Genomic DNA, 16,860 nt, shown 5'->3' on the forward strand with positions numbered 1-16,860 from the left:
ACACACACACACACCACACACACACACACGAGTGTTTGCTGCTGGTTTGGGTTTTAATGTCTCACTCCCAGGCGTTAAACATCATTGCAGATGGGTCCCATGTCACCCCTGTCATTCTTTCCAGGCGTTGTCCTGTCAGAGGATCAACCCGAGGCAGTGATGTCATCTACCTCACCGGGCATCAAGTCGGAAAGCCTACCTGCTTCTCAGGGCCGTACACCAGAACCCACTCCCAAACCAGCAGGCCCAGTAAAGCCAGTAACCCCAGAGATCCTCACAGGAAGAAAAGGGAAAGAGCCAGGGGGCACCGGCCGGCGCCCAGCCCGCCACAGGTCTGAGAGTGGCCTGGTGAACACGGGAGCCTTGAAGAAGTTGCCACACCTGTCATTGTCCCAGTATGACTTACTGGAAACGGACATCTCCTTCCAGCCGTGGGGCAGTGAGCACTCCGCTCTGATTCCACAGTCCACCAATGGTCCCCAGGGCCCCACCAGGACACAGTCACAGAGCAGATCACCTCAGGACAGCCTGAGCAGCAGCTGCTGCCAGTGCGACACAGTCCTGGCCAAACCCACGGAAGAAGAGGAGCTGACCCGGACGTCCGGTCAGGTGGAGCTGCCCTTGAACCAGGAAGTGGTTGACTCTGACGGCGAGGTTGCAGTGACCCTCATTGATAACTCTCAGCCTGGGGAACCGCTGAGTCTGCATGAGCCCATTAAGATAGTTATCACCATGAGCAGCACCCCAAACTCCATGAGTGACCTGGAGAGTTCCCTGCACCTGAGGGTAACCAGCTCTGACGGAACCAGTGTCAGGCCCGACGCAGAGCCTTCTGGCCCAGGAATGGCTGGTCCTGCAGACCCTGAGCAGGTCAGAATTCCTCTGATCACCCTTGAGCTAACTGAGGATGGAGGAGGAAGAGGCATCTCTTGTCCTGAAAGAAATGGAGGAGAAAGGACCCCAGAGAGAGTGGAGATGATGTCATCTGATCCTTGTCCTGGCTGTGGATCTGGGGACGGGGAGCGTAGTACCAAGGATGGCAGTCTTACCCCAAGGTGTACCTGGGAACCAGGCCCCACACCTGCACCACTCACACTCAGGGTGGACTCTGAGTCTGAGGGGAGCAGGGAGGGCCAGGCTAACCTTGACCCAGCCTCTTGTAAGAGCAGCCATGAGAAAAGGCATGCCCGTGTGCTCAGTGTGGACAGTGGGACTGATGTGTTCTTGAGCCGGAGTAACAAGGAGGTGGCCAACGACAACGAGAAACCCATCCCAACATCCAAATCAGACCTGGAAGCCAAGGAAGGACAGATTCCAAATGAGTCCAACTTCCTAGAGTTTGTCTCCCTATTGGAATCCATCAATACATCCAAAGTGGTGGCCCCCGACTCAGCAGCAGAGCCGAAAGGAGCAAATCAGGGTCCTGAAGGTGAGACTGTACCCGCTTCTCCCTGATGACATCACAGCAGGGATGTCAGTCTGTCCTTTGCCTGTGTTATCCAATCTGGGGCATCAGCTCTCAGGGATGCTTTATTGTTTGGTGTGTGTGTGTGTGTGTGTGTGTGTGTGTGTGTGTGTGCACATTCATGTGTGTGGATGCACATGTCGGTGCAAGTGTGCACAGCACATATGCAGAGGTCAGAGGACAGCCCTCAGATGGCTTCCATCTTTTGTTTCAGACAGGGTCTCTCATTGTTCTGGTCCTCACTGCATAGGCCAGGCTAGCTGGCCTCTGAGCTTCCAGGGATCTGCCTATCTGCACCTCCCATCTTGCCGTGTTGGGATTATAGGGACTTGCCACTGCACTCAGCTTTTTTTTTTTTGGTAGTTTCTGGAAATCTGAACTCAGCTCCTCATGCTTGTGAGGCAATTGTTTATGATTGAGCCGTCTCCCCAACCATGTGGCTTGTTTCTGCTACCCATACTTACTCCAGGTGCTGATCCTGAGCTGTGATGAGCACCCTTCATCCAAAATGCTTGGGAATTGACATGTTGTAGATTTGGGGTATTTTCAGGTTTTTAGGATATTCGACTATCCACAATGAGGTATTTTTCAGGTAAGACCTATGAGACTCATGTGTATGTTCACACTCATTTATGTTCTGGCTGTACCCCATGCACAGCTCCTGGATTCTAATTGTGCCTTGTCACTTGAGCTCAGGTATAAGTTTCCTCTTGGAATGCCATGTTGCTGCTCCGAAAGTTCTGAATCTTGGAGAATTCCCAGATTCTGGTTTTGAAGGTGGGGAGGCCCTACCTGCATCCACTCACTGCACAGGAAACTTAAGGCTTTACGAGGAGTTTTAAGATTCTCTAGGAGCCAAGGATGTTTGTTTTCAGGGAACAAGCAATTGTTTCCTATAGTTCCAACAACTGGGAAACAGATGTCTCTTCCAGTATGGGCGATACGCCTTCTGGGAAAGTTCAGCACAAAGCACATTTCTGTTGAGGACCCTACGCTGGGTACTGGAGATGACTCAGTTGGTAAAATGTTTGATGTGAGCATGAGGACCTGAGTTTGATCCCCTAGAACCCATGGAGAAAAGAAACCCAGACATGGTAGTGAGTATCTGTAATCCCAGTGTTGGGGAGATAGAGGTAGGAGAATCCTTGGTCAACCAGTCTAGCCGAACTAGCAAGCTCTAGACTGTCTCAAAAACAAAGGTAAGAACAATCCAAGGAGACACCTTATATTTACCTCTGGCTCTGTGTGCACCTGCACATACACAGGTGTGCATGCACACATGTCCTTACTTTTTCTACAAAATTATGTTTCAGAATGTGGAAACTCCCAGCACTTCCAAGCTGCACGCATCATAACAAATCCTTCTGTAGTTCTTGATTCATGCCAAGCACGATCTTGAGCCCTTTGTTTACACTTGAGTGGGTGCACAAGGCTGCTGACTGTGACACTCGGGGCAGTGTTTGCTTAGCTGCTGGCCTTCCTTAACAGTACCACTAACTGGACCAGATGTTTAAACACATACACTTGCAAAGGACATTTCACATTCAAACCACAGCATGGGTGTTCTGTGACAGGACCAGGCTTGGCAGTTGAGATTGGGATGGTCCCAAAGCAGGAAGTGGCAGTGGCCAAAGGACATGGGCCAGAGACTCAGCTCCATGCTGTCACCTACAGAGACCATTACTTAGGTGAACTTGTGATTCTTAACTGCACCATAGAAAGGAATTTCAGGGTGAGCCAGCATGTGGCAGAGTTGGAATTTGTTAAGGGAAAAAGTTTAAAATAGATACAAATGTGGCGGTTAATAGAGAGGCATTTAATAAAAGACAAGTATACGCCAGAGAGAGTGGGCTTTTCAAGCGAGTCACACTCAAGTGTCTCTACAGTAGTTGTATATAGTGGTTTTGGTGGCTTCTGGGGTCACATCACAAAGGGTTGCTGAGGAATGTAAATGAGATGCTAAGGTGGTCCTGGTCCCCAGTGTTTACTACATGGAACTGCAACTGATAAGGTAAACCGTGGGTCACAGGAGAAGGTAAGATCTGTGATGACTAACCGTGTCAACTTGACACACCTAGGAAGAGAGAGCCTCATTTGGAGAACTGCTTCCGTTGGATTGGCCTGTGGACATGTCTGTGGGGCCTTCACTTGACTGCTAATTGATGGACGAGGGTTCAGCCCTCTGTGGGTGTGCTGTCCCTAGGCAGGTAGTCTGGGGTGTGTAAGAAAAGTAGCTCAGCCTGACATGGAAAGCACACCAGGAAGCAGTGTGGTCCCTGCCTTGGCTTCCCTCAATGACGGGCTGTACCCTGTACACTAAAATTAACCCCTTCCTCCCCAAGCTGCTTTTTGGTCAGAGTGTTCTATGACATCAACAGAGAAGCAAACTATGACAGATGTCTTCACTGTAAACAAAAGTTTATACCCTTGTTTGTAAGAGTCCCAGAAAACCCAGGGTCACATCTGGAGAGGGGTTAAGCCCATATATAGACCTTAAGCAAGGAGTCCTTGCTATTTTAACATTCTTATTCAAAATATCTCCATAGAGAAGGAATATTGTCTGTCGGTAACTTTGACAGCAACTGTTAACCATGCTGGCATCCTGTCAGATGGAGCGGGGCTTCAGCCAGACTCCAGGCTGCCTTTGCTTCCTGTGTCCCTGTGATTCCTCTGTCTTTCTTCCTCAAGAGTGGGACTAGACTATGTATCTCATTCAGAAAAGAGAAGGGCCAAACAAGTCATGTGCCTGCAGGCTGTTGGTACCAGAGAGGCTTCTGTGGTGCTCAGACCTCTTGAGTTTTGCCATGGCTGTGTGCAATTCTATCTCTGAAGAATAATTGATTACTGTAATCTGAATGTCCAGTTTTAGAATGTGCCTATATGGCAAGATGACTGTGTGAGGTAACATTGGAGGTCTGCGGTATCTCTTCTAGTCATAGTTCTGATTGACAGGAGGATGCAGCTTGACCTTGGATCTCATTGGAGCGGGCGTGGAGCTTCTAGTTCTCCTTAGGATGCTCTCCATCCACTGAGCTATGTAAGGAAGGGTAGCAAATGGTCCTCAGCCCTCACATCATCCTTCAACTCAAGGCTGAGGAAAATCACGTACCATTCAAAGCTTAGAACTGAGTGTGGTGGTGCATGCCCATCATCCTGGCTTTGTAGAGGTTGGGGCAGGAGGTTTGAGGTCTGCAGTGAGACCTTGTCTAAAAACCCAAACCAAAACAACAACTAATAATAACATAAAGTTTGTTTGATTTCATTTTTGTCCTTTGTGTGTGTGTGTGTGTGTGTGTGTGTGTGTGTGTGTGTGTGTGTAAATAAAGATACCCACAGCCATCAGCTCAGAACAAGCAAAGGTTTCCCTAGAGCAAGGAGATCAGCTGGTTTGGGCAGCAACTTAAAGCCAGGAGGGTTGTACACAGCTCCTTGGTGAAGATTGGGGGGCAGGGGTTGTAGCCCCAGGTGGAAGCTGTTGACTGGAGAAACCAGACATGGATTGTCTTGTGCAGTTGATTAGGGCTGGGAGTTCAGCTTTATTTGCTTAGAAATACTGAAAACAGGGACAGATGTGGGAAGCTCTGTTACTGAGAGGTCCTGCCCATGTGGAGCTAAATGTCACAGAGCATGGATGACTTCCTGGACAGCTTGCTAGTGGTGGCCTGACTTCTACCAGGCTTGATTCTCCCATGGTAGCCCTGATCCTGGGCTGGGGCTAAGGTAATGTGTGGGTTGCTGGCCTGACTTCTACCAGGCTTGATTCTCCCATGGTAGCCCTGGTCCTGGGCTGGGGCTAAGGTAATGTGTGGGTTGCTGGCTGCTTCAGCTACTGATTAGAGATCTCTGTGTATTTTGTTTTGCATAGTCTCTTAACTTCTAGAAATTTCTACAAAACCGTATTCTAAATGTGCTACATACATAAAGATTTTATCTGTGGAAGAATTATCTACAACATAGGTGTGTGATTTTCCTCAGGGAGACATAAACCAGTACTCCAGACAGGACATCAAGGACAGACCCAAGGAACCTCTCACCCCAGCCGAGCTTAGTGACCCAGTGAGTTTATTGGTGTTGATTACAGAAGCATGAGAGATTCGAAGGCAGCTGCATCACCACAAGCCCTCACTAAAGCTTTGTTTCTGGGTTTCTTGAACAACTTGCAGGCTGCGTGACAGGTCAGAGTCTCCTCCAGGAGACTGCCAATTGGAAAAAGTCCCCCACCCCCTAATTTCGCTTGTAATCTTAGGAGGAGTTTTGTGAAGCTTGTAAGTGTCCTCCAGTTGGGAGTGTCCCCCCCCCCCTAGAGAAAGTGTTTCCATGGAAAGTGAAACACTTTAAGTTTGCAAGGATCTTGTTAACATGCCACACTGTATCTACAGATGTAACTATTTTAGGGTGACTTGGAAGATTATCTAGTGGCATTTGAGAACATTAATTTTCAAAGTAAATATGATAGTTAAAAGGGGGTATGTGGTGGTTTGAATGAAAATGGCCCCCATAGGCTCATAGGGAGTGGTACCATTAGGAGATGTGGCCTTGTTGGAGGAAGTGTGTCACTAGGGGTGGGTTTTGAAGTTTCAGAAGCTCAAGCCAGGCCCAGTGTCACTCTCTCTTCCTGCTGCCTGCTTGTCTGGATATAGAACTCTCAGCTACTTCTCCAGCACCATGTCTGCCTGCATGCCTCCATGCTTCCCACCATGACAATAAATGGACTAAACCCTGCACTGTAAGCCAGCCCCAGTTAAATGTTTTCCTTTATAAAAGTTACTGTGGTCATGGTGTCTCTTCACAGCAATAAAAACCCTAACTAAGACAGGGTATCTTTAGTACTGGTTTATTTTATGAAAAATGTCTCATGTCTAAGAAAATGAAAACTGCAGCGAGTTCTGGTGTAGGAGCGAACATCTAGATTAAGGGGCCCTGGAGAGGTGGCCCATATGCTGACCTGAAGAATGTCCACATCAAGAGAGAGGACCTAAGATGCTGGAGATGAACAGATGTACCTGGCAGTGTGGTGCAGGGAGCTTCCTTGTGTGTCCCTCTTCTGAAATGGGGCCTGGCATGGTTATTTGTTCTGGGGTCATGCTTTTCTTGACAGCTGTGAGTACCACCTGCCTGACAGACTGTCAAATGAAATCCAAACTTTTTCTTGTGCCCGAGACACTTACCACTGATGTGCTGGGAATGCTTAGTGTCGGCACCCACTCACAAGTCACCAGTCTCCTCCAGTGGCTGGGAAGAAGTCCAAGGAGGGACTGCTATGATCATGTGGTTGGCATCCTCGGATACATTACTGTAGTTTGAGTCTAGTGGCATGTCTTTTCTGTGTGCACATGCATGTGTGTGTGTGTGTGTGTGTGTGTGTGCATGTGGAGGTGCAGGGTAGATGTCAGGTGTCCTCTATTGCATTCCACCTTGTTTTTTGAGACAGGATCACTCATTGAACCTGGAGCTCACAGGTTCAGCTAGGCCAGCAATCTTCAGGGACTTGCCTGTCTCCACTTCCCAGCACTGATGTTACAGATGTGTGCCACCGTGCCTGGCTTGTTTGGTGGGTTCCAGGGCCAATCTGAGGTCCTCATGCTGGTAGAGCAAGCACCTGATCCGTGAACCATCTTCCTTGCCCCTCAACAGCGAGTCTTGAAAGGGCTGTAGGTTCAGACCTTTTGTCCCTGTTTTCAGGTCTAGGCTGAGACCCTTCAGAGTTGACAGTTTACGAAGAAGATAGTGACACTTTTGAGCCCTGTGTCCACACACAAGCCAGATGCATCCTTCACTTCTCATAGTGGCATAAGCAAAGATCCTTAGTCTAGACCACTCTCTAGAGAACATTTTAAACAGTTCCTCACCTCCCATCTGTACCTACTGACTTCTTTTTTTGTTTTTTTTTTTTGGTTTTTCGAGACAGGGTTTCTCTGTGTAGCTTTGCGCCTTTCCTGGATCTCGCTTTGTAGACCAGGCTGGCCTTGAACTCACAAAGATCCGCCTGCCTCTGCCTCCTGAGTGCTGGGATTAAAGGCGTGTGCCACCATCGCCCGGCTAAAGATTTTTGGGTACTTGGGGTTGGGGAAGGCAAAGTATTTTTTTTTTTTTTCAGGGCTGAGGACCAAACCCAGGGCCTTGTGCTTGCTAGGCAAGTGCTCTACCACTGAGCTAAATCCCCAACCCCCCTGCTGACTTCTGAACAGCTTTCCATCTTCAGATAGTCCCAGCAAAGGGTGAGTGGGGGTCGTGCTGTGCCTTCTCCTGCAGCCCTAAGCCAGTAGTTCCAAGTTGGTAGCAATCAACAGATGGCTGCCTTCCCAAGGGGCCATTCTGCCTTTAGCTAGATTGACCTGTAGAGAATGAGTGACTAGAAAGATGGTGAGATTTTCAAATGGTCAGTGGGACCAAAAACAGATAGTCTACTGAAGTCTTCTCTTTAAATCTGAGGCTGAGCATTTGTGTGTTCAGACCCTTTCATGTATGTGTATGGGGATCCAACAGGGTAGTGGATGCCACTGAGTCTCTGAAACCCTTGGCAGAGTGGATGGTGACTGTAGAAGCCTGAACAACTTGTCTCAAACTTACAGATGTGTCTGTTTCAAGTATATTTATAGACTTTCATACTTAGTAAAAGGAACATCTATCTAGAAACCTGTCTTTCCTCCCTTCCTCTCTCCCTCCCCTCCCTCTTTTCTCACTATGTAGACCAGGCTAGCCTCAAACTCCTGGGGATCCTCCTGCCTCAGCTTCCTGAGTGCTAGGATTATAGGTGTACATGACCACACCCAGATTGTTTGGAGTTTTGTTGTTTGCTTGGTTTTGAGGCCAGATCTCACTCTGTAGCCCAGGATAGGGTGGAACTCACAGCTATTCTTCTGCCTCAGTCTCCTAAGTGCTGGTATGATTGTCTTTGTTCTTTTCATATTTCAGGGCTGATAGTTCATTTCCCCAAACACTGAGATTGTTTTCCTGTTTCTTGTTAACATGGAAAGCTGTGTCTTTCAGATCATGCCTCCCCAGGGACCAAGGAAGAAGCTGTGGAGAGTGAAAAACCCAGTGAACATGATCCGAAGCCGGGAAAACCAGATTTGCCGAGCCAAGACCATGCAGTCGCCAGCCCAGTGTCCACACAGCCTGCCAAGACCACAGCACTGTAAGGAGGACTTGGTCACTTAGCCCTGTGTGGAGTGTGAGGTGGCCTGTCCCACTAGGTGCTCCTTGTAATGCTTTGGGGAGGGTAAAGAAGAATTCCTGGTGTGTGTGTGTGTGTGTGTGTGTGTGTGTGTGTGTGTGTGTGTGTAGGCCAGATGTTGAACATCTCAGTAGTTCTCCATCTCTCACTGAACCTGGAATTTACCTGTTCAGCTACATTGGCTGCCCAGAGAGCCTGGGGAATCCTCTTGTCTCTTCCCTAGCCCAGGGATTATTGGAGCATGCCTCAATGCTTGGCTTTTGTTCACATGAGTCCTATGGGTCTGAACTCAGGTTCTCACACTTGCATGGTGAGCAGTTTACCACTGAGTCATCTCCCCAGCCCCTCACCATCTGTCTTAGTTAGGGTTACTATTGCATAATTTTATACTATTGTATAAAACACCATGACCAAAAGCCACTTGGGGGGAAAAGGGTTTATTTCACTCCCAGTTCCATATAACAGTTCACCATCGAAAGCAGTGAGGGCAGGAACTCAGACAGGGCAGGAACCTGGAGGCAGGAGCTGATGTAGTGTAGTGGAGGAGTGATGCTTAAGGGCTTTCTCCACTTGACTTGCCCAGCCTGCTTCTATAGAACCCAGGACCGCTGGCACAGGGGTGGCACCACCCACAATGGGCTGGGTTCTCCCCCATCCATTACAAATTAAGAAAATTCCCAACAGGTTTACTGATAGCCCGATCTTATGGAGGCATTTTCTCTATTGAGGATCCTTCCTCTGATGACTCTAGCTTGTGTCAAGTTGACATAAAACTAGCCAGCACAGCATCCTTGAAGCTTTTCTGTGTGTTAAGTTTCCAGGGCAGTCGGCAAAGACAGATCATCTACAGAGTGACTTCCCAACAAGACAGCTCGGTGCTGCAGGTCATCAGTGGGCCGGAAACGTCTGTACAGGAGGAAATTTCCCTGGATGCTATGCACGTTTTCATCGATGAGCATGGTGAGTCTTAAAGAACTCCTAGAGAGCAGAAAGGGGGACAGCCACGGCTTTCCTGGGAGCTCTGCGTGGTCCCTAGTCTAAGTGTTAGATATTAAAACAGTCAGACAGTCCTGGGGTTGCCTTTAGTACTATCGAAGGAGCCCTCTCCTTTCTGCCTTGGCTTATTACACCTTTGGTATGCTACTTACCCTTTTTGTCTTATTTCCAAGGAGAAAATTCCAGGCAAACCTTAGCGTTAACCGGGTGCACCTGATTTTTGCTCTTTTAAAACATTTTATTTTTTCATTTATTTTTCTGACACAAGGTTTTATGTAGCGTGGGCCAACTTCCAACTAACTATGTAGCTCAGACTGACCTTGAACTTGTGACACTCCAACCCTTACCTCCTGAGTGCTGGGATGACAGGGGTATTTGAGCATGCTTGGTATATGTAGTCCTGGGGATAGAGACCAGGGCTCTGTGCATGCCAGGCAAGCACTCTACCCAGGAAGCCACATCCCTGGGCTCTCTAAACACTCAATCCTTTACTTTCATCTACATTATTACAGTAGTTATTTCTTGTCTTATGATAATCTGCTAATGACCTTTCTCTTTCCCAAGTGGAGAGAGACCTCATCAGGGTGCATGCCCAGTTCCCGGTACATACTTATTAGGTGTTTGTTAAACATCCTCATAGCTTTTCCTAGTGTCTTCATATAAAAATGATTTAAAGTACTTACATGAGGAATCACCCATCAAACGGTTGGGTCAGAGTCCCAAGGACAAGAGATGTGGGCTCTGGTTGTTCTGGGCTGGGTCTTGGCTAACATCCTTTTTAACTTTTTTAAGTTATTTTTTTAATCAGTGTACAAAGTAGCAGGTTTCCTAATGGGGTTTCCACACTGGCTTAGTCCTGGCTGGCTCTCTCTCATCTCCAAGCCCCCATCCTGGCGTGGACCCCTCCATCTGCATAGTCACCTTCCACACTGAAATCATGTGTTCCAGTTCCTCTCCCTCCTTCCACAGCCCTCTTTTCTCCCTCTCCTGGCCCCTCTCAGGTTTCTTGGTCTCTATACACTCACTCCAACATAAACACAAACATACACACACTGGAAGTGAGAAGGAGGCTAGGGCCTGCCTGTGAGAAAGCATGAGCTGTTTGTCCGCATGGCTCCAGTTCATTGTCAGTTACGGAGTACTCAGGATGCTGACTTCTGTGGCCTTATCTGACTCAATGTCTTGTGTCACTGTCACACACACACACACACACACACACACACACACACACACACACACACACTTTTATCTAAGCCTCCAGAAAGTGAGGCCAGGCCTTGGCTGTTGGCACTTTGGAGCTGAAGGCCACTTGGCAGGTGTCTCCACCAGGGAATTAACCAGAGGAAGGTGCTCCTTGGGACTAGGAGATGACATCAGGGCAGGAGCTGATCTTCACACCTCAATGCCCAGGACCCTCCAGCCGAACTAACTGAACTCTACAAATGGATGCCACCCTTTCTTCCCCTCTTGACCAGGCTGGCACGAAGTCAGCAGCCATGCTCATTCACCTTCCCTGAGGCAGCCTGGACTCTGCAGCCTCCATCTAAGCTACAGGCCTAATGAGTCTCTTCTATGCAATACCCATGTGCATGCACACAGAAACCACCTGCTCCAGCCCTCCTCCAGTCCTCCTGCTATGTGAGTGGAATACAGAAAAACATGTGAAGTAAAGGGCTGGGCACATATCTGCCTGTGGGGTATGATGAGCCCTGGGGTAGATTCCCAGCACCACTCAACCACACCTATAATCCCAGCACTCGAGCAGGAGGGGCAGGAGTTCAGGGGTGTCATGGCTACACAGTGAGTTCAAGGCCAGCCTGGGCTACCTGAGAAAGAATACTAGGTATAGTAGCCCATGCCTGTAATCCCAGCATAAGGCTGAGGCAGGAAGATTGATTGTTGGAGGCCAGCCTGGAACCACAGGGAGAGAAAAAGAAATGGAAAGAAAAAAACCAAAGAAAAGAAGGAAACAAAAGTTAATTGACTAACAGAACAATTCTGATATGCAGATCAAAGACAGTGATGTAGTGAGTACCTACAGTTGCACCAGGTAGACACGCAGAACATTTTTCTCAGTGGTTTCCTTTGCTACATAAACTTCTGCTTCAAATATGAAACAATGAAACAGAGTCAGTCACTCCACAGTCTGACGGGGCTGCCTTTAACTTGAAGACAGTGGGAGTGAGCTTATGCATCGTAGACAATGGGATGGTACTCTTTTGCTTAAATCTCACAATTTTGCAGGGGAAATCAGGTCGTGTTATTTAAAGTCTGGAAATCAGAAAGAAGGCTCCTCCCAGCATCGGTCCTCGAACCCTGACTGTGTCTCACGTGCCAGGTGAGTGGGCTTTGCCTCCAGGTCTGGGAGCCTGGACAGTGCTGGGGTCCACAGGCTCCTCTGTAGAGGTTAAGGCAGAGTTTTGTGTGAAATGAAAATATGACATGCTAGAAAACTCAGCAGAACCATTTTTGGGGCCTTGGCCCTGGTGGAAGGTGAACAGGACATGTAGGTAGAAACTCGGAGGGGACCTGTGTGAAGAAATCTGAGCCCGGCAGCTTGAGAGCTCAGCTCTCTAGAGGGCAGTGCAACATTTGCCCAAGGGCACCCTGGAAGTGTGGATGCTTCTAGTTCACAGGCCACTCTGCAGGTAGAGGCCCTAAGTATCTACTCTGTTTCATTGAAAAGATGTTGAACAGCTCCTAGTTCCTCGTAGTGTGAGTTCCCTTAGTACTGAAGCAGCTTGCACAGCTCTCTGTGCACAGAGCCAGCTGTTCAGCTCACCAGCTGTGGAGCAGGTCTGAGGTTTCCTGGGCTTACAGAGTCTTTATGGCAATCGGAATGGATGGGTCTCAGTTGCTTGCTGTAAATATGGAGGTAAATCCGTTATGTGCAGTGTGTTAGAAATGCATGTGTGTTCGAAGAACTACAGGCTATTATGGTATAATGGGCATGTCGTGGGCTTCCTGCATGGAGAGTATAAGTGGTGTTTTGAGAACCTGGGGTTGTGACTCCGTTGGTAGGACCAAGTTGAAGCCCTCCATTCCAACTCCCGCAACACATAAACAAAGCATGGTGGCAGGGAACTGTAATCTTGGCTTTTGGGAGGTGGTGGGAGCAAGAAGATCCAAAATTCAAGGTCATCTTCAGCTGCAGAGCAATGTCAAGGCCAGCCTGGGCTACATGAGACCTGGTCTCAAACAAAACAAACAGAATCTAACTCCGGAGGTCTCGTGTTTCCTGAGTCCTGAGTTTTTTCAGGGATGTGATGGGAATTTTCAGGGAACCTAAAACAAAGGACATAATTTTCCTGTCATCATGCACTAGCCTCTGGAGTGTTCTCTCACTGATGCTATGACCCCATCATCAATTCTCACCTGATCAAAAATGCCAGTGCCCTATGTCAGTGTCTGGAGGTCACCCCTCCCTGCCACCCAGTGCCCGATGTCAGTGTCTGGAGGTCACCCCTCCCTGCCACCCCATCCTTCCTGTTCTGCTCTGATATGTTCTACTTGAACTCAGTCAGTCCCGCAGGGGCAGGGCCTGCATCTCACCACCTCCCTGCCCTGCAGTCTCCTCCAGTCTTGGGTACCAGTGTGTGCACCAATCAAAGCTGGCTTCCCCAGCCAGAGACAAGCAGAATCCCCGACCAAACAGACACTTGAAAGGAAAGGTGTGCGTCCTCCTTCACTCGGCTCTAGTGTTAGCACATGCCAGGATTGCAGTTAGGGAATTTCATCATTTAGCATAGCAGCTTTCTCAGGTGATGTCTTCAAGTGCAGGAAAACACAGGGAACTGTCACATCTTCTCCCCAGAGGCAGGTTGACATGCTCTTATGCTAAATTCAGAGCAAACAGAAGCCTCCTGTTTCATCCCACAGTAAGGGCAGGAGCTTTGCTTTTGTTGGATTTTTGTTTCCTCTGAATAAATATACACTACTTCCTTCCCAGGTAAGTACTGACCTGAATTTACCAGTAATGCTGGTGTTCTGAATCAAGAGAATGATCTATGAGAGCTATATTTTCAGTTTTGAATGAGCATGTTTATTTTTATTGTTTTTTTTTAAATTCTTTTTGCCTGTATAGATGTTTTGCCTGCCTGCGTGCATGCATGTGTGAGTGAGTGCATGCCTGCGTGTGGTGTGTGTGTGTGTGTGTGTGTGTGTGTGTGCATGTGTGTGTGTATGTATGTATGTACTATATGTGTGTGATGCCCTTGAAGACCAAAAGTGGGAGCCAGATCTCCCAGAACTGGAGTTACAGAGGGTTGGGAGCCACCATGTGGGTGCTGGGAATTGAGCCCCAGTCTTCTGGAAGAGCAGCCAGTGCTCTTAACTTCTGAGCCATTGTTCAAACCCCATAATTGACTTTACTCAGTATACAGGAAGCCAAAGTAAGAAACAGCAAGTGGTGGATCGATGTTAGAGAGTTACCTCTGCTATAGCGGCTCACTTCTGGCTGTTCTCAAGGGCACTGTTTTCACTCTGGGCTGTTTTGCTGATCTTCTCTTTCCTGTCACAGAGCTGGGGGAGCAGCTCTATCCAGACAAAAGACACTTGGAGACAGACTTTGAGGATGGGGTGGGCAATTGTGTTTTCAGAGCCAGCTCCTCAGTGAGCTCAAACAGCATGTGACAATTTACCGGTATAACATACATTGTAGTCACATATCCTGAGCCGTGAAAAACTAAGGGACCAGAGAGATGGCTTGCCGGTTAGGAACACTTGCTGCCCTTGCAGAAGACATGAGTTCTCTTCTCAATAGCCACAGCGGGTGGCTCACAAACATCTGTAACTTCAGCTGCAGGGGATCCACCTGTGGGAAGCCAGCTCACATCTTTTAAAGGGTTCCTATGAGGAGGAGAGGATAAGAAACTTTTAGATAGAAAGATAGTGAAGAGGAGAAAGAGAAACACAGGATAGCTTCGGGGCAGCGGCGGGGGGGGGGGGGGGGACCTGGATCAAAACCCAATGGCCTCTTCCAAAGGGCTTTTTATAACAATGCCAAGGAGCAGGGCAAAAGACCTCCCCCTTGCTAGATGAAAGCATACCACACAGCCAAGTGTAGACCCTTCCAAACGCCTGGTAACCACGCCCCGTGGTCAAATCATCCCCTTATGCAGCCCTGCTGGGTAAAGCAAGCTCAGATTCTCGGACCCTGAGTAAGTTCTTACTAGGAAGCCTCTGTGGGTCTCTGCATCCACCCCTCTCTTCTGGTCTCTGTGGGTGCCTGTATACACATGGTGCACATACAGACAAGTAGTTGTACACACATATACATAAATAAAAGCAAAATTTAAAAACAAAGCCATAAAGGGTGCACATGTGGGTGAGAAGGCCTTGGGGTTTCCACACCACCTCACTGAGGGGCACCCACTCTCTTTCTCCCTCTAATTTCTCTTTAGTGATCACCCCATTCTCGTTTTCTTTCATTTTCTCATCACGGCCTTTCCCAGCTAGAGTTCTTTTATGTATATGTACTTTGGGAGTTGAATCTCAGGGCCTCCTGCATGCTAGGCCAGTACATGACAGATGAACCCCATTCCCAGTCCCTCACGGGTAGATTCTAGGCAGGTGTTCTATCACTAAGCAACATCCCCATCTGTAGCTAGAGTTTTCCTGCCTGGCCCACGGTCAGGGCAAATCTCTCTCACCCGCCAGTCCCACAGCCACTCAGACCCGACCAAGTAAACACAGAGACTTATATTGCTTACAAACTGTATGGCCGTGGCAGGCTTCTTGCTAACTGTTCTTACAGCTTAAATTAATCCATTTCTATTCATCTATACCTTGCCACGTGGCTTGTGGCTTACCGGTACTTTACATCTTCCTTGTCCTGATGGCGGCTGGCAGTGTCTCCTTCACCCAGCTTCCTGTTCTCTCAATTCTCCTCTCTGTTAGTCCCACCTATACTTCCTGCCTGGCCACTGACCAATCAGTGATTTATTTATTGACCAATCAACAACACATTTGACATACAGACCATCCCACAGCACCCATCCCCTCACAGTAGATTCCAGGCGGCACTCTACCACTGAGCCATGCTTCCAGCCCCTCACTAGAGGGTTATAGCAAGCACCCTTGCCCTGAGCTACAGCCAAACCTTCATTAGTATATCTTAGGCACGTGCCCTGCTGCTGAGCCACATACCAGCCCCTCACTGGTGTACGAGTGCGAGCACATGGGGGAAGGGCGGCATCCCCTAATCATTGTTTCTAACACTAAAGGTGAAGAATGACCTCTGACCCAGCCAGAGCAATGACAGTGCTGGTGGCTTTGCCACCAGGAAGACACAGGGGTCTCGTGCCTTACATTGTGTCCCCGCATGCCCCGAGTCTTCGTGAAGCAGCGTGGTAGCTCATAGTCCTGAGAGAGTTATCAGCACATGTGAATACAGAATTAACAGGACTTCCTTTCAGCCATGAGAAAATAGAGCAAACAGAGACCTCCAGCCTGACTCTCTCAGCACCTTCTCTGTGGACAGCAGAGCCAAGCTCCCAGCTCCTCATTCTCTGCGGGAAGCAGTTCTCTATCAGCAAGAAAGCTGAAAGTGGAGGTAGAGCTGACCCAGACCTGCAGCATCTCTAGCTGCTCTGGACATAAGCACAAGTCTTACATCAGACAGACGTGGGTTCGAATCTCAACACCTGTGTTTATTTTCTGTTTCATGTGGTATAATTTCTTACTCATTAAGTTTAAAATATTTGCATTACATTTTTACTTATTTATTTTCAGGTGTGTGTGTGTGTGTGTGTGTGTGTGTGTGTGTGTGTGTGTGTGCGCGCGCGCCACACTGCACATATGTGGAGGTCAAAGGGTAGCTTTTCTCTTTCCACCATATGGGTCCTGGGAAGCAAACTCAGGTCATCAGGCTTAGTGGCAAGCCCCTTTACCCACTGAGCCATATTGCCTTTCCTTGTCAACTTTTTTGACCTGTAAGTTGAGAGAAACAATGAATTAATTCACTGGCTTGCTTTAAAAATTAAAGTTGGCCTGGGGAGTTAACTCAGTTGGTAAAACACTTGCCACACAGGCATAGGGACCCGGAATCCACATTAAAAAGCCAGGTGTCGTGTAGAGTACTTGTAATCTAAGCACTGGGTGGTAGAAACAGATGGATCCCCAAAGCCAGCCAGCCCACCTTAGTCAGCAGATCCTGGGTCAATGAGAATACCTTCTCTCAAAGCAAGGTGGGGGGCATCTGAGAGAGGACACCAGCGGTTGA

General features: G+C 48.4%; 1 protein-coding gene across 2 annotated transcripts in view; it reads left to right on the plus strand.

Moving 5' to 3' along the window:
- Pcnx2 (pecanex 2) overlaps window positions 1-16,860 on the plus strand; it is a 156,186-nt gene that overhangs the window by 11,449 nt on the left and 127,877 nt on the right. Inside the window, exons 5-9 of one of the 2 annotated variants that reach the window (XM_059263802.1) lie at window positions 125-1,420; window positions 3,912-3,938; window positions 8,456-8,603; window positions 9,457-9,602; window positions 11,883-11,976. In XM_059263802.1, coding sequence (XP_059119785.1) covers window positions 125-1,420; window positions 3,912-3,938; window positions 8,456-8,603; window positions 9,457-9,602; window positions 11,883-11,976 — 1,711 coding nt within the window. Of the gene's footprint in view, window positions 1-124; window positions 1,430-3,911; window positions 3,939-8,455; window positions 8,604-9,456; window positions 9,603-11,882; window positions 11,977-16,860 lie in introns of both variants that reach the window. The other variant, XM_059263801.1, reaches the window with a different exon arrangement.

This window comes from Peromyscus eremicus, chromosome 5 (genome assembly GCF_949786415.1).
Source record: "Peromyscus eremicus chromosome 5, PerEre_H2_v1, whole genome shotgun sequence".
Classification (NCBI taxonomy): domain Eukaryota; kingdom Metazoa; phylum Chordata; class Mammalia; order Rodentia; family Cricetidae; genus Peromyscus; species Peromyscus eremicus.